The sequence below is a fragment of the Lithobates pipiens genome, unplaced genomic scaffold (assembly GCF_037356315.1).
Source record: "Lithobates pipiens isolate NorthernLeopardFrog02 unplaced genomic scaffold, aLitPip1_a1.2 Scaffold_18, whole genome shotgun sequence".
Lineage (NCBI taxonomy): Eukaryota > Metazoa > Chordata > Amphibia > Anura > Ranidae > Lithobates > Lithobates pipiens.
The window spans coordinates 22,020,454-22,037,613 of NW_027507758.1; the positions used below are offsets into that span (position 1 = coordinate 22,020,454).

Consider the following 17,160-nt stretch of genomic DNA (forward strand, 5'->3'; position numbering starts at 1 on the left):
GGATTTCGTTGTGGGAATCTCCGACCGTGTGTACAGGGGCTTAGACTCATCGGATTTACGCAGATTGGAGTCTAACCACCGTGACCAAATCTTTCACCTTATGCCGCGTACACACGACCGGACTTTTTGACAGCAAAGGTCCGACGGACAATTCGATCTTGTGTGGGCTCCATCGGACCTTTGCTTGCCAAAAATCCGCCGGACTTTAGAAATAGAGCACGTTTTACATTTTTCCACCGGACCGAGAAATCCGTTCGTGTGTATGCTAGTCCGACGGACAAAAACCGACGCTAGGGCAGATATCGGCTACTGGCTATGAACTTCCCTATTCTAGTCCAATCATACGTCATCACGTTCAAATCCGTCGGACTTTGGTGTGATTGTGTGTGGCCAAGTCGGTTCATTCGGAAAGTCAGTCGGAACTCTGCCGAAAGTCCGTCGGACCTAGTCCCTCAAAGTCCCGTGGTGTGTACGCGGCATAAGAGATGAATTGGAACCAGGTTCAATTGGTCTCATCCAACATCAGTATCTAACCTCACAAATGGGCACACATTTCTACAGACATGCTCCTAAATCTTGTGAAAAGCCTCCCTTGGAGAATGGGGGCCATCGCAGTGGCGGTCCATCCATAGTGGGCGCACGGGCGCCGCCTCCCCTATCCATGAGTCCGGCCCCCCTGATCTACATATAAGTGGTGCCGGTGTCACGACATATTTGGCGACCCATCGCAGTTTGCTACGGAAGCGACATTCCGTCGCCGCCATCTTACTACACCCCCCACACTCGTCCATAGTAAGGAAACACTAAGAAGGGGTAATGCGGACATGTTGTTACACCCACCGGAGTTTTGTTTGGCATTTTACACGTATTTATAACAGTAAAGTTAGAATATAGTGAAATACAGGACTTACAACTCCGTCTGACTGCTTAGATGTTGCATTTCAAAAGCAGCGAACTTCTGTCAGATTAGCAACCCTGTGAGATGAGCATGGTTGCCGCTGCTTTTAAAATTGAAGATCTAAGTAGTAAGTCCTGTATTTCACTATATAGACTAACTTTACTGTTATAAATACGTGTAAAATACAAAACTCCGGTGGGTGTAACAACATGTCCGCTTTACCCCTTCTTAGTATATCCTTACTATGGACGAGTGTGGGGTGTAGCAAGATGGCGCGAAGGAGCATTACTTCCGTAGCAAACTGCCATGGGTCGCCGAATATTTAATGACACCGGACCATGGATTCCAATGTGGGGTGGGTGTTTTTTTGAAGTACCTGATTAGAGCCAGAGGCTCTAATAGGCTTCAAAAAAAGGGTGGCCTTGGAGCACAGAGCATTGTGCTCCGAGCCCATCCAGCTGTGTGACCATAAATTAATCTATTATCACACTAAATTTCCTCCCAGACCAATCAGGGCGTTTGGCGGAAGAGGAATTCCGCCATACATGGATGCATGGTGGAGGAAGCTGGAGGAGCGGACACTGGAGCCACTGTGGCTGCTGCCCGCACTCTAGGAGAGGACACCAAAGCCCTGCCAGTACCAGACCGCCCGCGGGGGTGGGGGGGGGAGTTTCAGTGCCATGCCTTGCCACGGGGGGGGGGGTGTTGTTTGTTTGCCACCCCCACAAAAGAAGAACCCACCAGCTGCCACTGGGGTGAACCCCATTTTTAATGCCAATGGTTTTTGGAATGGGGTGTCCAACGAGCTTATAGATGTCCGATGGTGTGGTGTCCACACACTTTTGCACATGTAATGTATCAGCACTTAACAGGCGATTGTCCTCAGTTTCCCTTGCAGCCCTTCTGGACCATTCATGAAGCCTTGGTGTCTTTATAACCATAAGATCTGGCTCCAACAAAAGTTGGAGTTGTACCCTTGCTGTTAACATGTCTTTCCGTTGCTAGTGATTTCCAGCAGCATTTTATGCAGTGATGGGGCCAATTACATTATTGATAACTAAAGTTTGATTTCAAGGTATCATGGTTGGAAAAATGAGGACACCACCCTGTCACTGCTTCCCATTTAATGTCACCGATGACAGGCTCTGCTGTGACATGAAGAGTAAAACCCTCTCATGCCCACCCATCCCATCACGGATAGCCAAAATAAATAGGATCAAATGTGTAAAAGACCTGATCTCTACTAATAGATGTTCACATGACAAAATTTGATGGACATGGTTTTAACAAGGTCTCTTCCAACATAAAGTCCTCTTGTGCAAAAACATATTACAACCAACTTGACATACCGTATACAGTATCCGGAAAACACACTGCATGCTAATGGTCGGTCCTGGATAGAAAATTGAGGGGTTATACACGCTCCGCCTTCTTTACTTTCATAGTAGGTGAGGTCGAAAAAAGACACAAGTCCATCAAGTCCAACCTATGTGTGTGATTATATGTCAGTATTACATTGTATATCCCTGTATGTTGCGGTCCTTCAGGTGCTTATCTAATCATTTCTTGAAACTATTGATGTCCCCCTGCTGAGACCACCACCTGTGGAAGGGAATTCCACATCCTTGCCACTCTTATGCCCCGTACACACTATCAGATTGTCTGCTGAGTTTTTCCTTCAGATTTACCAAAACCATATAATATGAGGTCAAACCTTAGGAGTTTCAATGTGTATGCAATCAGGCAGGCCCTTCTACTACATGGTTTTGGTAAATCTGAAGGAAAAACTCAGCAGACAATCTGATAGTGTGTACGGGGCTTTACAGTAAAGAACCCTCTATCTACTTTAAGGTTAAACCTCTTTTCTTCTAATATTAATGAGTGGACACGTGTCTTGGTCCCTCCCGCAAAAAAGTTTTGTCCCTATTGTGGGGTCACCAGTACGGTATTTGTATATTGAAATCATATCCCCTCTCAAGCGTCTCTTCTCCAGAGAGAATAAGTTCAGAGCTCACAACCTTTCCTCATAACTAATATCCTCCAGACCCTTTATTAGCTTTGTTGCCCATCTCTGTACTTGCTCCATTTCCAGTACATCCTTCCTGAGGACTGGTGCCCAGAACTGGACAGTATACTCCAGGTGCGGCCGGACCAGAGTCTTGTAGAGCGGGAGAATTTGCTTTTTATCTCTGGAGTTGATCCCCTTTTTAATGCCAATATTCTGTTTGCTTTGTTAGCAGCAGCTTGGCATTTCATGCCATTGCTGAGCTTATCATCTACTACCGGTAGGACCTCCAAGTCCTTTTCCATCCTAGAGGTTCTCCCTCCAGTGTATAGATTGCATTCATATTTTTGCCACCCAAATGCATTATTTTAAATTTTTCTACATTGAACCTCATTTTCCATGTAGTCGCCCACCCCATTAATTTGTTCAGATCTTTTTGCAAGGTTTCCACATCCTGGGGTGAAGTTTTTGCCCTGCTCAGCTTAGTATAGTCCGCAAATACAGAGATTGAACTGTTTACCTCATCCCCATCCTCCAGGTCGTTTATGAACAAATTAAATAGGATTGGTCCCTGCACAGAACCCTGGGGGACCCCACTACCTACCCCTGACCATTCCGAGTACTCCCCATTTATCACCACCCTCTGAACTCGCCCTTGTAGCCAGTTTTCAATCCATGTACTCACCCCTATGGTCTATGCCAACGGACCTCATCATTCCGTTCTTTACCTTTTCTTGCCATCACCTAAACCTTAACTATCCCATTACCCCTTTTTTCCCTGATCTGCTAATAACTCCTAACCCCCTCCTACACCCCCATCCAGTTGAACCCCAAAAACCCATGAACTGGGTTGCATCATCCTTCTGACATCTTGCTCTTACAAACAAATTAAGACTTCAATTATCAGGGTCAATGTATTCACTATGCAGTTTGCATTACGGATCAAATGGATGTAACATTTTATTAAGTTATACTATTTTGTATTATCACTGTGTATTGCAAATGTCTATTGTCATGTTCCCAGTTCATGACCCCAGATCCCTCCATAAAGAGTACCTGTCAGCACCTATTACTGTCACAAGGGATGTTTACATTCCTTGTGACAGCAATAAAAGTGATCAAAATGTTTTTTTTTTTTTTTTTTTAAACACAACTTAATAATATAAAAATAAATAAAATAAATAAGAATTTTTTTTTTAAAGCGCTCCCACCATCCCCGCGTGCTCGCGCAGCAAAGAAAACGCATACGGAAGCTGCGCCCGCATATGTAAACGGTGTTCAAATCACACATGTGAGGTATCGCCGTGATCGTCAGAGCGAGAGCAATAATTCTAGCACTAGACTTCCTCTGTAACTCTAACCTGGTAACCGTAAAAAAAAAAAATTAAAGCGTCGCCTATGGAGATTTTTAGGTACCGTAGTTTGTCGACATTCCACGAGTGCGTGCAAATTATAAAGCATGACATTTTTGGTATCTATTTACTCGGCGTAACATCATCTTTCACATTATACGAAAAAATTTGGCTAACTATACTGTTTCGTAATTTTTAAATCCATGAAAGTGTCCCTTTCCCCCAAAAGTTGCGTTTAAAACACCGCTGCACAAATACCGTGTGACATAAAATATTGCAACAATCTCCATTTTATTCTCTAGATTCTCTCCTAAAAAAAGGGCTATAAGTAATTTTCTAGCAAAAACTACGGATTTTAACTTGTAAACACCAAATGTCAGGAATGGACTTAGCCATGAAAGGGTTAAACCTTCCAGTATGCCATCACTGCCATATGTATCACGGATTCCCTGCTCTGTCTATACAGAGATGGTTTTAGGTTTTATTGTTGAGGAAAGATGAAGATTACCCACAGATCATGTGAGCCCTTAACGATCATCGAATTTTCTTTCCTCAGACCTCCACCTATGTGAACACTCAGATCCCTGCCAGAATGGAGGCGAATGTGTCATCACTGCAGAAGGAGAGAACTCCTGTAACTGCCCGGAACTCTTCCATGGCAAGAACTGCGAGCTGAAAAGAGGACCCTGCGAGGCGGAGGGGTACGGAATACCACGGGGGGGGGGGTTGAATGATGTGGGAATGAGCAAAATGCAGAGGCTCTAGAGCAGGGGTGCTCAACTTGAAGAGTGTGATGCCTGGTACACAACTCGTAAAATTCCAACGGAAAAGGTCCGTTCGGATTATATTGTCGGTCGGACATTCCAACGGAAAATGTCCGATCAGACCGTGTTGGCGGTACAACTCATCAGACATTAGTGTGATGGTCAATGAGAAGAATGCTTCTTACGCTTGTGGTTATTGGGAAGAATTACCCCCTTACAGATGACTAAAAAGATCAGTGGTCTCCTTGAGACCTTACCTGAGAGGCAGAAATTGACCATTGCCCAGGGAATCCCTAGCAACCTCTAGAGCAGGGGTCTTCAAACGTTTCAAACAAAGGGCCACTTTATTGTCCTTCAGACTTTAGGAGGGCCGGATTGTGGCAAGCAGGGGCAGAAAATGTCATGGGCCCAGCATCAGTGAGAATAAATTTGGCCTCAAGGTTGGTGGAAAATAGGAGGAGTATTCCCCCTATTAGTAGGAGGAATAGTATTCCATTATTGGTATCGGTGGAAGATATAGTGCTCCATTGTTGGTGTCAGTGAGAGGAACAGTGCCTCATATCAGTGAAAGGAGTTGTTCCCCAAGGTCCACATAAAGGCTAGCAAAGGGCCACATCTGACCCTCAGGTCGCAGTTTGGAGACCCCTGCTCTAGAGGAACCCAAGGGTTCCAGGGAACGCTGGTTGAGAAACCCTGCATTAAAGTATAACTAAAGGCAAAACTTTTTTTATTTTTTTTTAGTTTTGGCCAGAGTGGAGATGGATTAGATTACCTGTCAGTTTTCATTGCTCTCTGTGCTCCCGTTGGGGAGATTCATCCTCTCTATTTGTCCCGTTTACCATTATCATTGAAAGTGAAAGTAAAAGAAAATCCCAAATTTTGGGATAGCCCCAAAAAAATAATAGAGGGGAAATCTTCCAATGGGGACACTAGTTCTGGTGACCTGGGGGGTCCGCAAGGAATTTCTTCCATTTGCAGGGATTTCCTCTCACTTCCTCTTTGGCTATGGAACAGGAAGTGAAGCGAAATCTCTGCAATGGGACACAAATGATGAAAATAAATAAATAAATCTGTCAGAGGTTATAGCCCTCCCTTACTAGGGTTGCCACCTGCCCGGGATTCACCCGGACAGTCTGGGTTTTGAATCGCATGTCCGGTTTTCAGGCTGAAACCCGGGACACATTATTTAGAACAGGCTGTGGCTCCCCAAGTAACCAAGATAGTCATACACAAATCTGTTGCCATCCAGGAGCTGCGGGCGGCTATCTAGAGGCAGGTTTGGCATCACTGGGGGGGCGATGATGTCAGCAAGAGTAATTTGGCCACACCCACTTTTTGATGCGGCATGCTATGCACACCGCATTTCTAAGGTGTCTCAGGCTGCTAAAATGTTCGGGTTTGGCTTGAAGAAAAGGTGGCAACCCTTTCTCTTAATCCAAATTGAAAAAATAAAAGTTTTGCGCATAGTTCCACATTAACAATAAGTGTCTATACTGTTTAAAAGCCTGCTCTGTACATGCTCATTTGCTCTCCATTTTTAGGCACAGTGCCAAATTTGTAGGGGCCGAGCTGCTGACAGCCTAAAGATTTACTGCTGCTTAGGGGCTCTGGGCTTCGGCAAAATGGCAGCCTCTTGACAAGAAGAAACAGGAGCAATGCTGCAGGCAATTTACAGCACACACTAATTTCGGTAGCATAATTATTAATGTGGAATGTATGTTGCTTGCTAAAAGACATTATTTTAAATCAAGTTGTTCTGGGTAAAGTTCTGCTTTAACAATGGCGCTCCCTTCGCTCTGCTAAACGTACTACTGGTAATACACAGACCTTTTCTTCAGACCCACCGGTACTTAGAGAGCAGCCACCTAAATAAAATATCAACAGATCCCAATACAATACCTACCAGATATGATCCGATGCTCCATATAGCTGTGGGTATACTTTTGTGCCACGTACACACGATCGTAATTTTGGTCGGAAAAAGCTCTGATGGTTTTCCAGACGGAATTCCGACGGGATTACGCGCAAGCTGTCTTGCCTTCACACAGTCATACCAAATTCCGACCGGCAAGAACGCGGTGACGTACAACACGTACGACGGGACTAGAAAAGGGAAGTTCAATAGCCAGTACACAATAGCTTCCTTCTCGTAGTTGAATCTGAGCATGCGTGAGTTTTTGTATACACACGATCGGAATTTCTGATAGAAACTTTTTCCGTCTGAAAAACTGAGAACCTGCTCTCAATCTTTTACTGGCAGAAATTCGGCCAGCAAAATTCCGATGGAGCGTACACACGGTCGCATTTTCTGACAAAAAGCTCTCATCGGTCTTTTGCTGGACGAAATTCTGACCTCGTGTACGCGGCATAAGCCCTTGTACACACGGTCGGACATTCCGACGGAAAATGTCCGATCGGACCGTGTTGTTGGATAATCCGACCGTGTGTGGGCTCCATCGGACTGTTTCCATCGGAATATCCGACGGATAAAGTTTTAGAGCTGGGCTATAAAACTTTCCATCAACACGATCCGATCGGACTTTGTCACTGATACCAATGATGGGGCACTATTCCTCCCTCTAATACAAATGATGGGACATCTATTCCTCCCACTAATAATAAAGATGGGGCACTATTCCTCCCACTGACACCAATGATGGGGCACTATTCCTCCCACTAATACAAATGATGGGACATCTATTCCTCCCACTAATAACAAAGATGGGGCACTATTCCTCCCACTGATACCAATGATGGGGCACTATTCCTCCCACTGATACCAATGATGGGGCACTATTCCTCCCACTGATACCAATGATGGGGCACTATTCCTCCCACTAATACCAAAGATGGGGCATTCTTTACTCCCACTGACGCCAGGAACTTTTCTACTCTTGCTGGCCACAGTCCGGACCCCCTAAAGTTTGAAGGACAGTAAACTGGCCCTTCGTTTAGAAAGTTTGGAGACCCCTGCTTTATGATAGGAAAGAAATGGCGTATCTGGGTGTTTTTTTGTAGAGATGGGTCGTGGATTACACCACCAATATCCTCACTGGTATGGATACACCCCGGAGAACCGGAAAACTACGGAGCTGTGACCTATCAATGTACATGGATTCTTATTGTGACTATTCCTTTAAAATGGACAGGACGCCCTGAGGTTGGGCAATGGCATCCTGGTGCCTTAGAAGTACTGCTGTGATGCCCGAATCTTGGTTTGGATACACAGTGCATTTGACGGATAAAGACTACACAAGGCCTATGTATTAAAGTTCCCTTTGGGCCCAACTCCTGCCCTACATTGTGCCTTGGTACTGCCATTCTTCTGTACTGGTATCATGTCACTACGTAATGGCCTGGGCCGTCAGCACTAACATGGGGAGAGGCCTGGCTAGCCAGGACAGGCCCTCATTGGCGCTCACTATATAAGTGCATGCAACATGTACATCTGTGCATGGGAGCTGTTCTATGTAGACGCTGTATCTGTGCTCTGGATGTGAGCTAGGAACTACCTACTTCTCAAGGGAAGAATAACAGGATGTGGATTGTTCATAGTGTCACCTGCTTGCCACATTTCTTACAATCTCTGGAGATCTATGCCATGCGGAACGCTCACCCTGAAGAGTCATAGTAAATGATTCTTTGCAGCGTGGAGATGACTGCCATCATCACAACAGGATGGGAGCGCCCCCTGCTGACCAGTCTATAATATACACCCTTTAAAACATTACCTCTGTGTACTATGGACTATGCTATGTGTATAAGTAACAGATGCCTGGTGTTAATATAATGTGGGAAGTGCGCCCTCTGCAGATCAATATATAGTAAACACCCTTTACACAAAATGTCTGGAAATGTTGTGTATAGGTATTAGAAGGGGTAACCCAGATATCAAGCCATTGTGCTGCAAGTTTGAAAATGACTTGCTAAGCTATTGCTAGACTTGTCAGGCTTCACAAGTTTATTGCACAATTACAGCAAGTCCGCGTTGCATGACTCCAGATCAAATTTCTTTGCAAACATTCTGCAAGTCTGTTGCAAGTTCTGCTTCAGTTATGTTGTGCAATAGTCATCCCACCACAGGGGGTCACTGTGGCTGAATTTTCATGCTGTAGACTTGCAGAGCTCTTGCTGTAGACTCACCACTGCAACTTTTCTCTTGCCAGACTTGCCACGCAAATTTGCTACAAATTGGAAAAGTGTCAACTAGAACTTGGGCTTCGAGTGCTCTGCAAGTCTACAATTAACCAGTGAAAATGTGCAGCAAGTTAACAGACTGACAATTCAACACTGCCACACATTTTTGGCAAGTTATCCTTCGATCTGGGAAGGATGGCGTTGTCCTAATGTGTGAGGACTGGCCCTTGCTGTTCTGCCATGTATGCATTTCCTGTAAAGTCTAGAGCAACAAAGGAAGTGCTACAACCCCAAAATCCCACAAGGAAAGACAGAATAAGATCAAGACATCTGTGCCGGGACTGTAGTAGTACTGAACGTTCAAAATTCAATGAAGAGAGTAAAAATCCAACACCAGGACATCTTGGCATTAAAAATGTATATCTTTATTTTTTTATGAAATCATAAAAAGGAATCCATTCCTAAAAATTGACGTGCTTCAGTCTCCTACATAGGCCTTAGTCATAATTATGACTAAGGCCTATGTAGGAGGCTGAAATGCGTACATTTTTAGGAACCAATTCCTTTTTATGGTTTGATGGGTTAAATAAATATATACATCTTTAATGCCAAGATGTCCTGGTGCTGGATTTTTACTCTCTTCACACATTTCCTGTGATCTAGTGATTGGCACCTGGTGAGATCTCTCCTCCCATATATGACCTCCAAGAGTTGCAACCTTGGTAGTAGCATCTCTCCACTGGGGGTGACTCTCTCCCTACAGTCAGACACAGAAGGATGTTCTACAGGAAAAGGATTCACTGCTGACATAGAAGGGTATGGAATTGTGATCTCTCAGGTGGGGAGAGTCTCTTCCCATAGACAAATTACGAGACGAGAGCTATTGGCTACTAGCCTCAACGTAGTCCCGTCGTAACGAACGAACGTCATCACGTTCCGAACGATCGGATTTTCCGAAAACTTTGTCCAACCGTGTGTATGCAACACCAGTTTAATCCGTCAGGAAAAAATCCGACGGCTTTTGTTGACGATATGTATGTCCGACCGTGTTTACAGGGCATGATTTGGTAATCGGTCGCGGGCCACAATGAAATTAAATGGTTCAAAATTTCATATTTATTTTGAATAGTGCAATGAAGATTTCAACCACCTCCTTCCCAGGCCTATTCTGACACTTCTCTCTTTACATGTAAAAATATTTTTTTTGCTAGAAAATAATTTTACCATGTAAAGCCCCATACACACTATCAGATTATCTGCTGAGTTTTTCCTTCAGATTTACCAAAACCATGTAGTAGAAGGGCATGCCTGATTTTATACACATTGAAACTCCTAAGGTTTGTCCTCATATTATATGGTTTGGTAAATCTGAAGGAAAAACTCAGCAGATAATCTGATAGTGTGTATGGGGCTTTAGGCGCAGCGTGGCTCGCACACGCATAGTAGGAAACCGGCTATGAAACCTCAAGGCATCACTTCCTCTTTTCCTTACTCGAGATGCCGGCGCCTGCACCCAAAGCCGATTGGAGAATCGGTTCGGGTGAGGACATCCCTGGACCGGTAAGTGTCCTTATATTAAAAGTCAGCAGCTACAGTATTTGTAGCTGCTGACTTTTACATTTTTTTGGGGGGGAGCCAGGAGCTCCTCTTTAAGTCCTGCTACATCAATTTAGGATGGCCCCTTTTGCAGGTATAGCCATGTAAAACATTAAAGCAGCCTTTCCTCTACCTTTTCAACACAGAGGAACCCTGGAAATAATTCTCCGGTCTCGGGGAACCCCTGCTAAAAATGAAAAATCTACAACTCATCAGACATTAGTGTGATGGTCAATGAGAAGAATGCTTCTTACGCTTGTGGTTATTGGGAAGAATTACCCCCTTACAGATGACTAAAAAGATCAGTGGTCTCCTTGAGACCTTACCTGAGAGGCAGAAATTGACCATTGCCCAGGGAATCCCTAGCAACCTCTAGAGCAGGGGTCTTCAAACGTTTCAAACAAAGGGCCACTTTATTGTCCTTCAGACTTTAGGAGGGCCGGATTGTGGCAAGCAGGGGCAGAAAATGTCATGGGCCCAGCATCAGTGAGAATAAATTTGGCCTCAAGGTTGGTGGAAAATAGGAGGAGTATTCCCCCTATTAGTAGGAGGAATAGTATTCCATTATTGGTATCGGTGGAAGATATAGTGCTCCATTGTTGGTGTCAGTGAGAGGAACAGTGCCTCATATCAGTGAAAGGAGTTGTTCCCCAAGGTCCACATAAAGGCTAGCAAAGGGCCACATCTGACCCTCAGGTCGCAGTTTGGAGACCCCTGCTCTAGAGGAACCCAAGGGTTCCAGGGAACGCTGGTTGAGAAACCCTGCATTAAAGTATAACTAAAGGCAAAACTTTTTTTATTTTTTTTTAGTTTTGGCCAGAGTGGAGATGGATTAGATTACCTGTCAGTTTTCATTGCTCTCTGTGCTCCCGTTGGGGAGATTCATCCTCTCTATTTGTCCCGTTTACCATTATCATTGAAAGTGAAAGTAAAAGAAAATCCCAAATTTTGGGATAGCCCCAAAAAAATAATAGAGGGGAAATCTTCCAATGGGGACACTAGTTCTGGTGACCTGGGGGGTCCGCAAGGAATTTCTTCCATTTGCAGGGATTTCCTCTCACTTCCTCTTTGGCTATGGAACAGGAAGTGAAGCGAAATCTCTGCAATGGGACACAAATGATGAAAATAAATAAATAAATCTGTCAGAGGTTATAGCCCTCCCTTACTAGGGTTGCCACCTGCCCGGGATTCACCCGGACAGTCTGGGTTTTGAATCGCATGTCCGGTTTTCAGGCTGAAACCCGGGACACATTATTTAGAACAGGCTGTGGCTCCCCAAGTAACCAAGATAGTCATACACAAATCTGTTGCCATCCAGGAGCTGCGGGCGGCTATCTAGAGGCAGGTTTGGCATCACTGGGGGGGCGATGATGTCAGCAAGAGTAATTTGGCCACACCCACTTTTTGATGCGGCATGCTATGCACACCGCATTTCTAAGGTGTCTCAGGCTGCTAAAATGTTCGGGTTTGGCTTGAAGAAAAGGTGGCAACCCTTTCTCTTAATCCAAATTGAAAAATAAAAGTTTTGCGCATAGTTCCACATTAACAATAAGTGTCTATACTGTTTAAAAGCCTGCTCTGTACATGCTCATTTGCTCTCCATTTTTAGGCACAGTGCCAAATTTGTAGGGGCCGAGCTGCTGACAGCCTAAAGATTTACTGCTGCTTAGGGGCTCTGGGCTTCGGCAAAATGGCAGCCTCTTGACAAGAAGAAACAGGAGCAATGCTGCAGGCAATTTACAGCACACACTAATTTCGGTAGCATAATTATTAATGTGGAATGTATGTTGCTTGCTAAAAGACATTATTTTAAATCAAGTTGTTCTGGGTAAAGTTCTGCTTTAACAATGGCGCTCCCTTCGCTCTGCTAAACGTACTACTGGTAATACACAGACCTTTTCTTCAGACCCACCGGTACTTAGAGAGCAGCCACCTAAATAAAATATCAACAGATCCCAATACAATACCTACCAGATATGATCCGATGCTCCATATAGCTGTGGGTATACTTTTGTGCCACGTACACACGATCGTAATTTTGGTCGGAAAAAGCTCTGATGGTTTTCCAGACGGAATTCCGACGGGATTACGCGCAAGCTGTCTTGCCTTCACACAGTCATACCAAATTCCGACCGGCAAGAACGCGGTGACGTACAACACGTACGACGGGACTAGAAAAGGGAAGTTCAATAGCCAGTACACAATAGCTTCCTTCTCGTAGTTGAATCTGAGCATGCGTGAGTTTTTGTATACACACGATCGGAATTTCTGATAGAAACTTTTTCCGTCTGAAAAACTGAGAACCTGCTCTCAATCTTTTACTGGCAGAAATTCGGCCAGCAAAATTCCGATGGAGCGTACACACGGTCGCATTTTCTGACAAAAAGCTCTCATCGGTCTTTTGCTGGACGAAATTCTGACCTCGTGTACGCGGCATAAGCCCTTGTACACACGGTCGGACATTCCGACGGAAAATGTCCGATCGGACCGTGTTGTTGGATAATCCGACCGTGTGTGGGCTCCATCGGACTGTTTCCATCGGAATATCCGACGGATAAAGTTTTAGAGCTGGGCTATAAAACTTTCCATCAACACGATCCGATCGGACTTTGTCCGATTGTGTGTAGAGAATTCCGATCGGACAAAGTGCCACGCATGCTCAGATCAAATTCCTAGACCAAAGCTATTGGCTACTAGCCTGAACGTAGTCCAGTCGTAACTAAATAACGTCATCACGTTCTGAACGATCGGATTTTCCAACACCTTTGTGCAACACCGGTTTCGGACAAAATCCGTCGGACTAAATCCTACGGATTTTGTTGTCGGAATGTCCCACCGTGTGTACAAGGGCCAAGACAGTTTGGAATAAGATGTAGGGAAAGCAGATGTTTCAGATCTTGTCAACTTATGGCCTGCATTAAGCTATAAAACCCATTAAGGTTGCAAAGTGACTGCATTTAGACACAAAGGGTGAAGAAGGGCCACGTTCAGGAGTAGAGGGTAAATGGGGTCCCCATGCATCCATGAATGGTGAAATATGGCTGCATTCAACAATAAGGAATGGAGAGGAGCTGGAGTACCGAAAATAACACTGTACAAATCTTTCTGGATGGAGATTTTGCTCTGTTGGGTCAAACTTTACAACAGTGGTCTCCAAACTTGGGGCCCTTTGCTTAATTTTTATCTGGCCCTTGGGGCATTATTCCTCCTACTATATGCAGCAGTGGGGGATAGTTCCTCCCACGGATATCCATGATGGGGCATTATTCCTCCTACTATAGGCAGCAGTGGGGCATAGTTCCTCCCACTGACATCAATGATGGGGCATTATTCCTCCTACAGACACCAGTAATTGGGCACAATTCCACCCACTGATACCAATGATGGGGCACTATTCCTCCCACTGATGCCAATGATGGGGCACTATTCCTCCCACTGATACCAATGATGGGGCACTATTCCTCCCTCTAATACAAATGATGGGACATCTATTCCTCCCACTAATAATAAAGATGGGGCACTATTCCTCCCACTGACACCAATGATGGGGCACTATTCCTCCCACTAATACAAATGATGGGACATCTATTCCTCCCACTAATAACAAAGATGGGGCACTATTCCTCCCACTGATACCAATGATGGGGCACTATTCCTCCCACTGATACCAATGATGGGGCACTATTCCTCCCACTGATACCAATGATGGGGCACTATTCCTCCCACTAATACCAAAGATGGGGCATTCTTTACTCCCACTGACGCCAGGAACTTTTCTACTCTTGCTGGCCACAGTCCGGACCCCCTAAAGTTTGAAGGACAGTAAACTGGCCCTTCGTTTAGAAAGTTTGGAGACCCCTGCTTTATGATAGGAAAGAAATGGCGTATCTGGGTGTTTTTTTGTAGAGATGGGTCGTGGATTACACCACCAATATCCTCACTGGTATACCATTTATTCTCCACACAGGTTTCCCTGTCAGAACGGCGGCACCTGCCAGGACGAGAATGGATTTGCAGATGCGTTCACCTGCCGCTGCTTGGCTGGATATATCGGCAGACTGTGCGAGACAGACGTGGACGATTGCTTGATGAGGCCTTGTGCCAATGGAGCCACCTGCATCGACGGGGTGAACCGCTTCTCATGCGAGTGTCCTTACGGCTTCCAGGGACGTTTCTGCACGGTCAATATTAATGACTGCGTGGGGCAGCCATGTCAGAACGGAGGACGGTGCTTTGACCGCGTTGGGGACTACGAGTGTTACTGTGCTGAGGGATTTACCGGGAAGTCCTGTGAGATCTTAATTCCCAGGTCTACATGGGACTACCAGGTCGGGACATCAGCAAAGGACCCCACCCCTCAGACGCTGCCAACGAGGACAGTTGGCACAAGCCGCTGGAGTCCAGTTTCCGTGGACAAAGCTGGACACTTCAAAATCTCAGTCAAGGAAGTGGTGACCCAACGGGAGCACGGGCTGAGCGAACTGCAGCTAATCATCGTCGTCGTGTTTGGGGTCATCACCGGCCTGGTGGTTCTGCTCACCGTTGGTCTGGTCTTTTGGTACCGACTTCGGGGCACCGGTCAGCCAGGGTGGTGTAGTAACTCTTCAGCAGATACCAAAACCCACTATCAGCAGTGCCATGGGACTGCCCCGGAGAACCGGAAAACTACGGAGCTGTGACCTATCAACGTACATGGATTCTTATTGTGACTATTCCTTTAAAATGGACAGGACGCCCTGAGGTTGGGCAATGGCATCCTGGTGCCTTAGAAGTACTGCTGTGATGCCCAAATCTTGGTTTGGATACACAGTGCATTTGACGGATAAAGACTACACAAGGCCTATGTATTAAAGTTCCCTTTGGGCCCAACTCCTGCCCTACATTGTGCCTTGGTACTGCCATTCTTCTGTACTGGTATCATGTCACTACGTAATGGCCTGGGCCGTCAGCACTAACATGGGGAGAGGCCTGGCTAGCCAGGACAGGCCCTCATTGCCGCTCACTATATGAGTGCATGCAACATGTACATCTGTGCATGGGAGCTGTTCTATGTAGACGCTGTATCTGTGCTCTGGATGTGAGCTAGGAACTACCTACTTCTCAAGGGAAGAATAACAGGATGTGGATTGTTCATAGTGTCACCTGCTTGCCACATTTCTTACAATCTCTGGAGATCTATGCCATGCGGAACGCTCACCCTGAAGAGTCATAGTAAATGATTCTTTGCAGCGTGGAGATGACTGCCAATGCCATCATCACAACAGGATGGGAGCGCCCCCTGCTGACCAGTCTATAATATACACCCTTTAAAACATTACCTCTGTGTACTATGGACTATGCTATGTGTATAAGTAACAGATGCCTGGTGTTAATATAATGTGGGAAGTGCGCCCTCTGCAGATCAATATATAGTAAACACCCTTTACACAAAATGTCTGGAAATGTTGTGTATAGGTATTAGAAGGGGTAACCCAGATATCAAGCCATTGTGCTGCAAGTTTGAAAATGACTTGCTAAGCTATTGCTAGACTTGTCAGGCTTCACAAGTTTATTGCACAATTACAGCAAGTCCGCGTTGCATGACTCCAGATCAAATTTCTTTGCAAACATTCTGCAAGTCTGTTGCAAGTTCTGCTTCAGTTATGTTGTGCAATAGTCATCCCACCACAGGGGGTCACTGTGGCTGAATTTTCATGCTGTAGACTTGCAGAGCTCTTGCTGTAGACTCGCCACTGCAACTTTTCTCTTGCCAGACTTGCCACGCAAATTTGCTACAAATTGGGAAATGTGTCAACTAGAACTTGGGCATCGAGTGCTCTGCAAGTCTACAATTAACCAGTGAAAATGTGCAGCAAGTTAACAGACTGACAATTCAACACTGCCACACATTTTTGGCAAGTTATCCTTCGATCTGGGAAGGATGGCGTTGTCCTAATGTGTGAGGACTGGCCCCTGCTGTTCTGCCATGTATGCATTTCCTGTAAAGTCTAGAGCAACAAAGGAAGTGCTACAACCCCAAAATCCCACAAGGAAAGACAGAATAAGATCAAGACATCTGTGCCGGGACTGTAGTAGTACTGAACGTTCAAAATTCAATGAAGAGAGTAAAAATCCAACACCAGGACATCTTGGCATTAAAAATGTATATCTTTATTTCTTTATGAAATCATAAAAAGGAATCCATTCCTAAAAATGGACGTGCTTCAGTCTCCTACATAGGCCTTAGTCATAATTATGACTAAGGCCTATGTAGGAGGCTGAAATGTGTACATTTTTAGGAACCAATTCCTTTTTATGGTTTGATGGGTTATATAAAGATATACATTTTTAATGCCAAGATGTCCTGGTGCTGGATTTTTACTCTCTTCACACATTTCCTGTGATCTAGTGATTGGCACCTGGTGAGAT

At 45.1% G+C, this 17,160-nt stretch overlaps 1 protein-coding gene across 2 annotated transcripts in view; it reads left to right on the forward strand.

The window, feature by feature from the left end:
* The window catches only part of DLK2 (delta like non-canonical Notch ligand 2), a 47,375-nt gene extending 31,191 nt beyond the window's left edge, over positions 1-16,184 (forward strand). For both annotated transcript variants that reach the window (XM_077485451.1, XM_077485452.1), the window contains exons 7-8: positions 4,812-4,956; positions 14,720-16,184. In XM_077485451.1, the coding sequence (XP_077341577.1) occupies positions 4,812-4,956; positions 14,720-15,431 (857 nt within the window). In that variant the 3' untranslated portion in view covers positions 15,432-16,184. The remainder of the gene's footprint in view (positions 1-4,811; positions 4,957-14,719) is intronic.
* Positions 16,185-17,160: the final 976 nt, after the last annotated feature.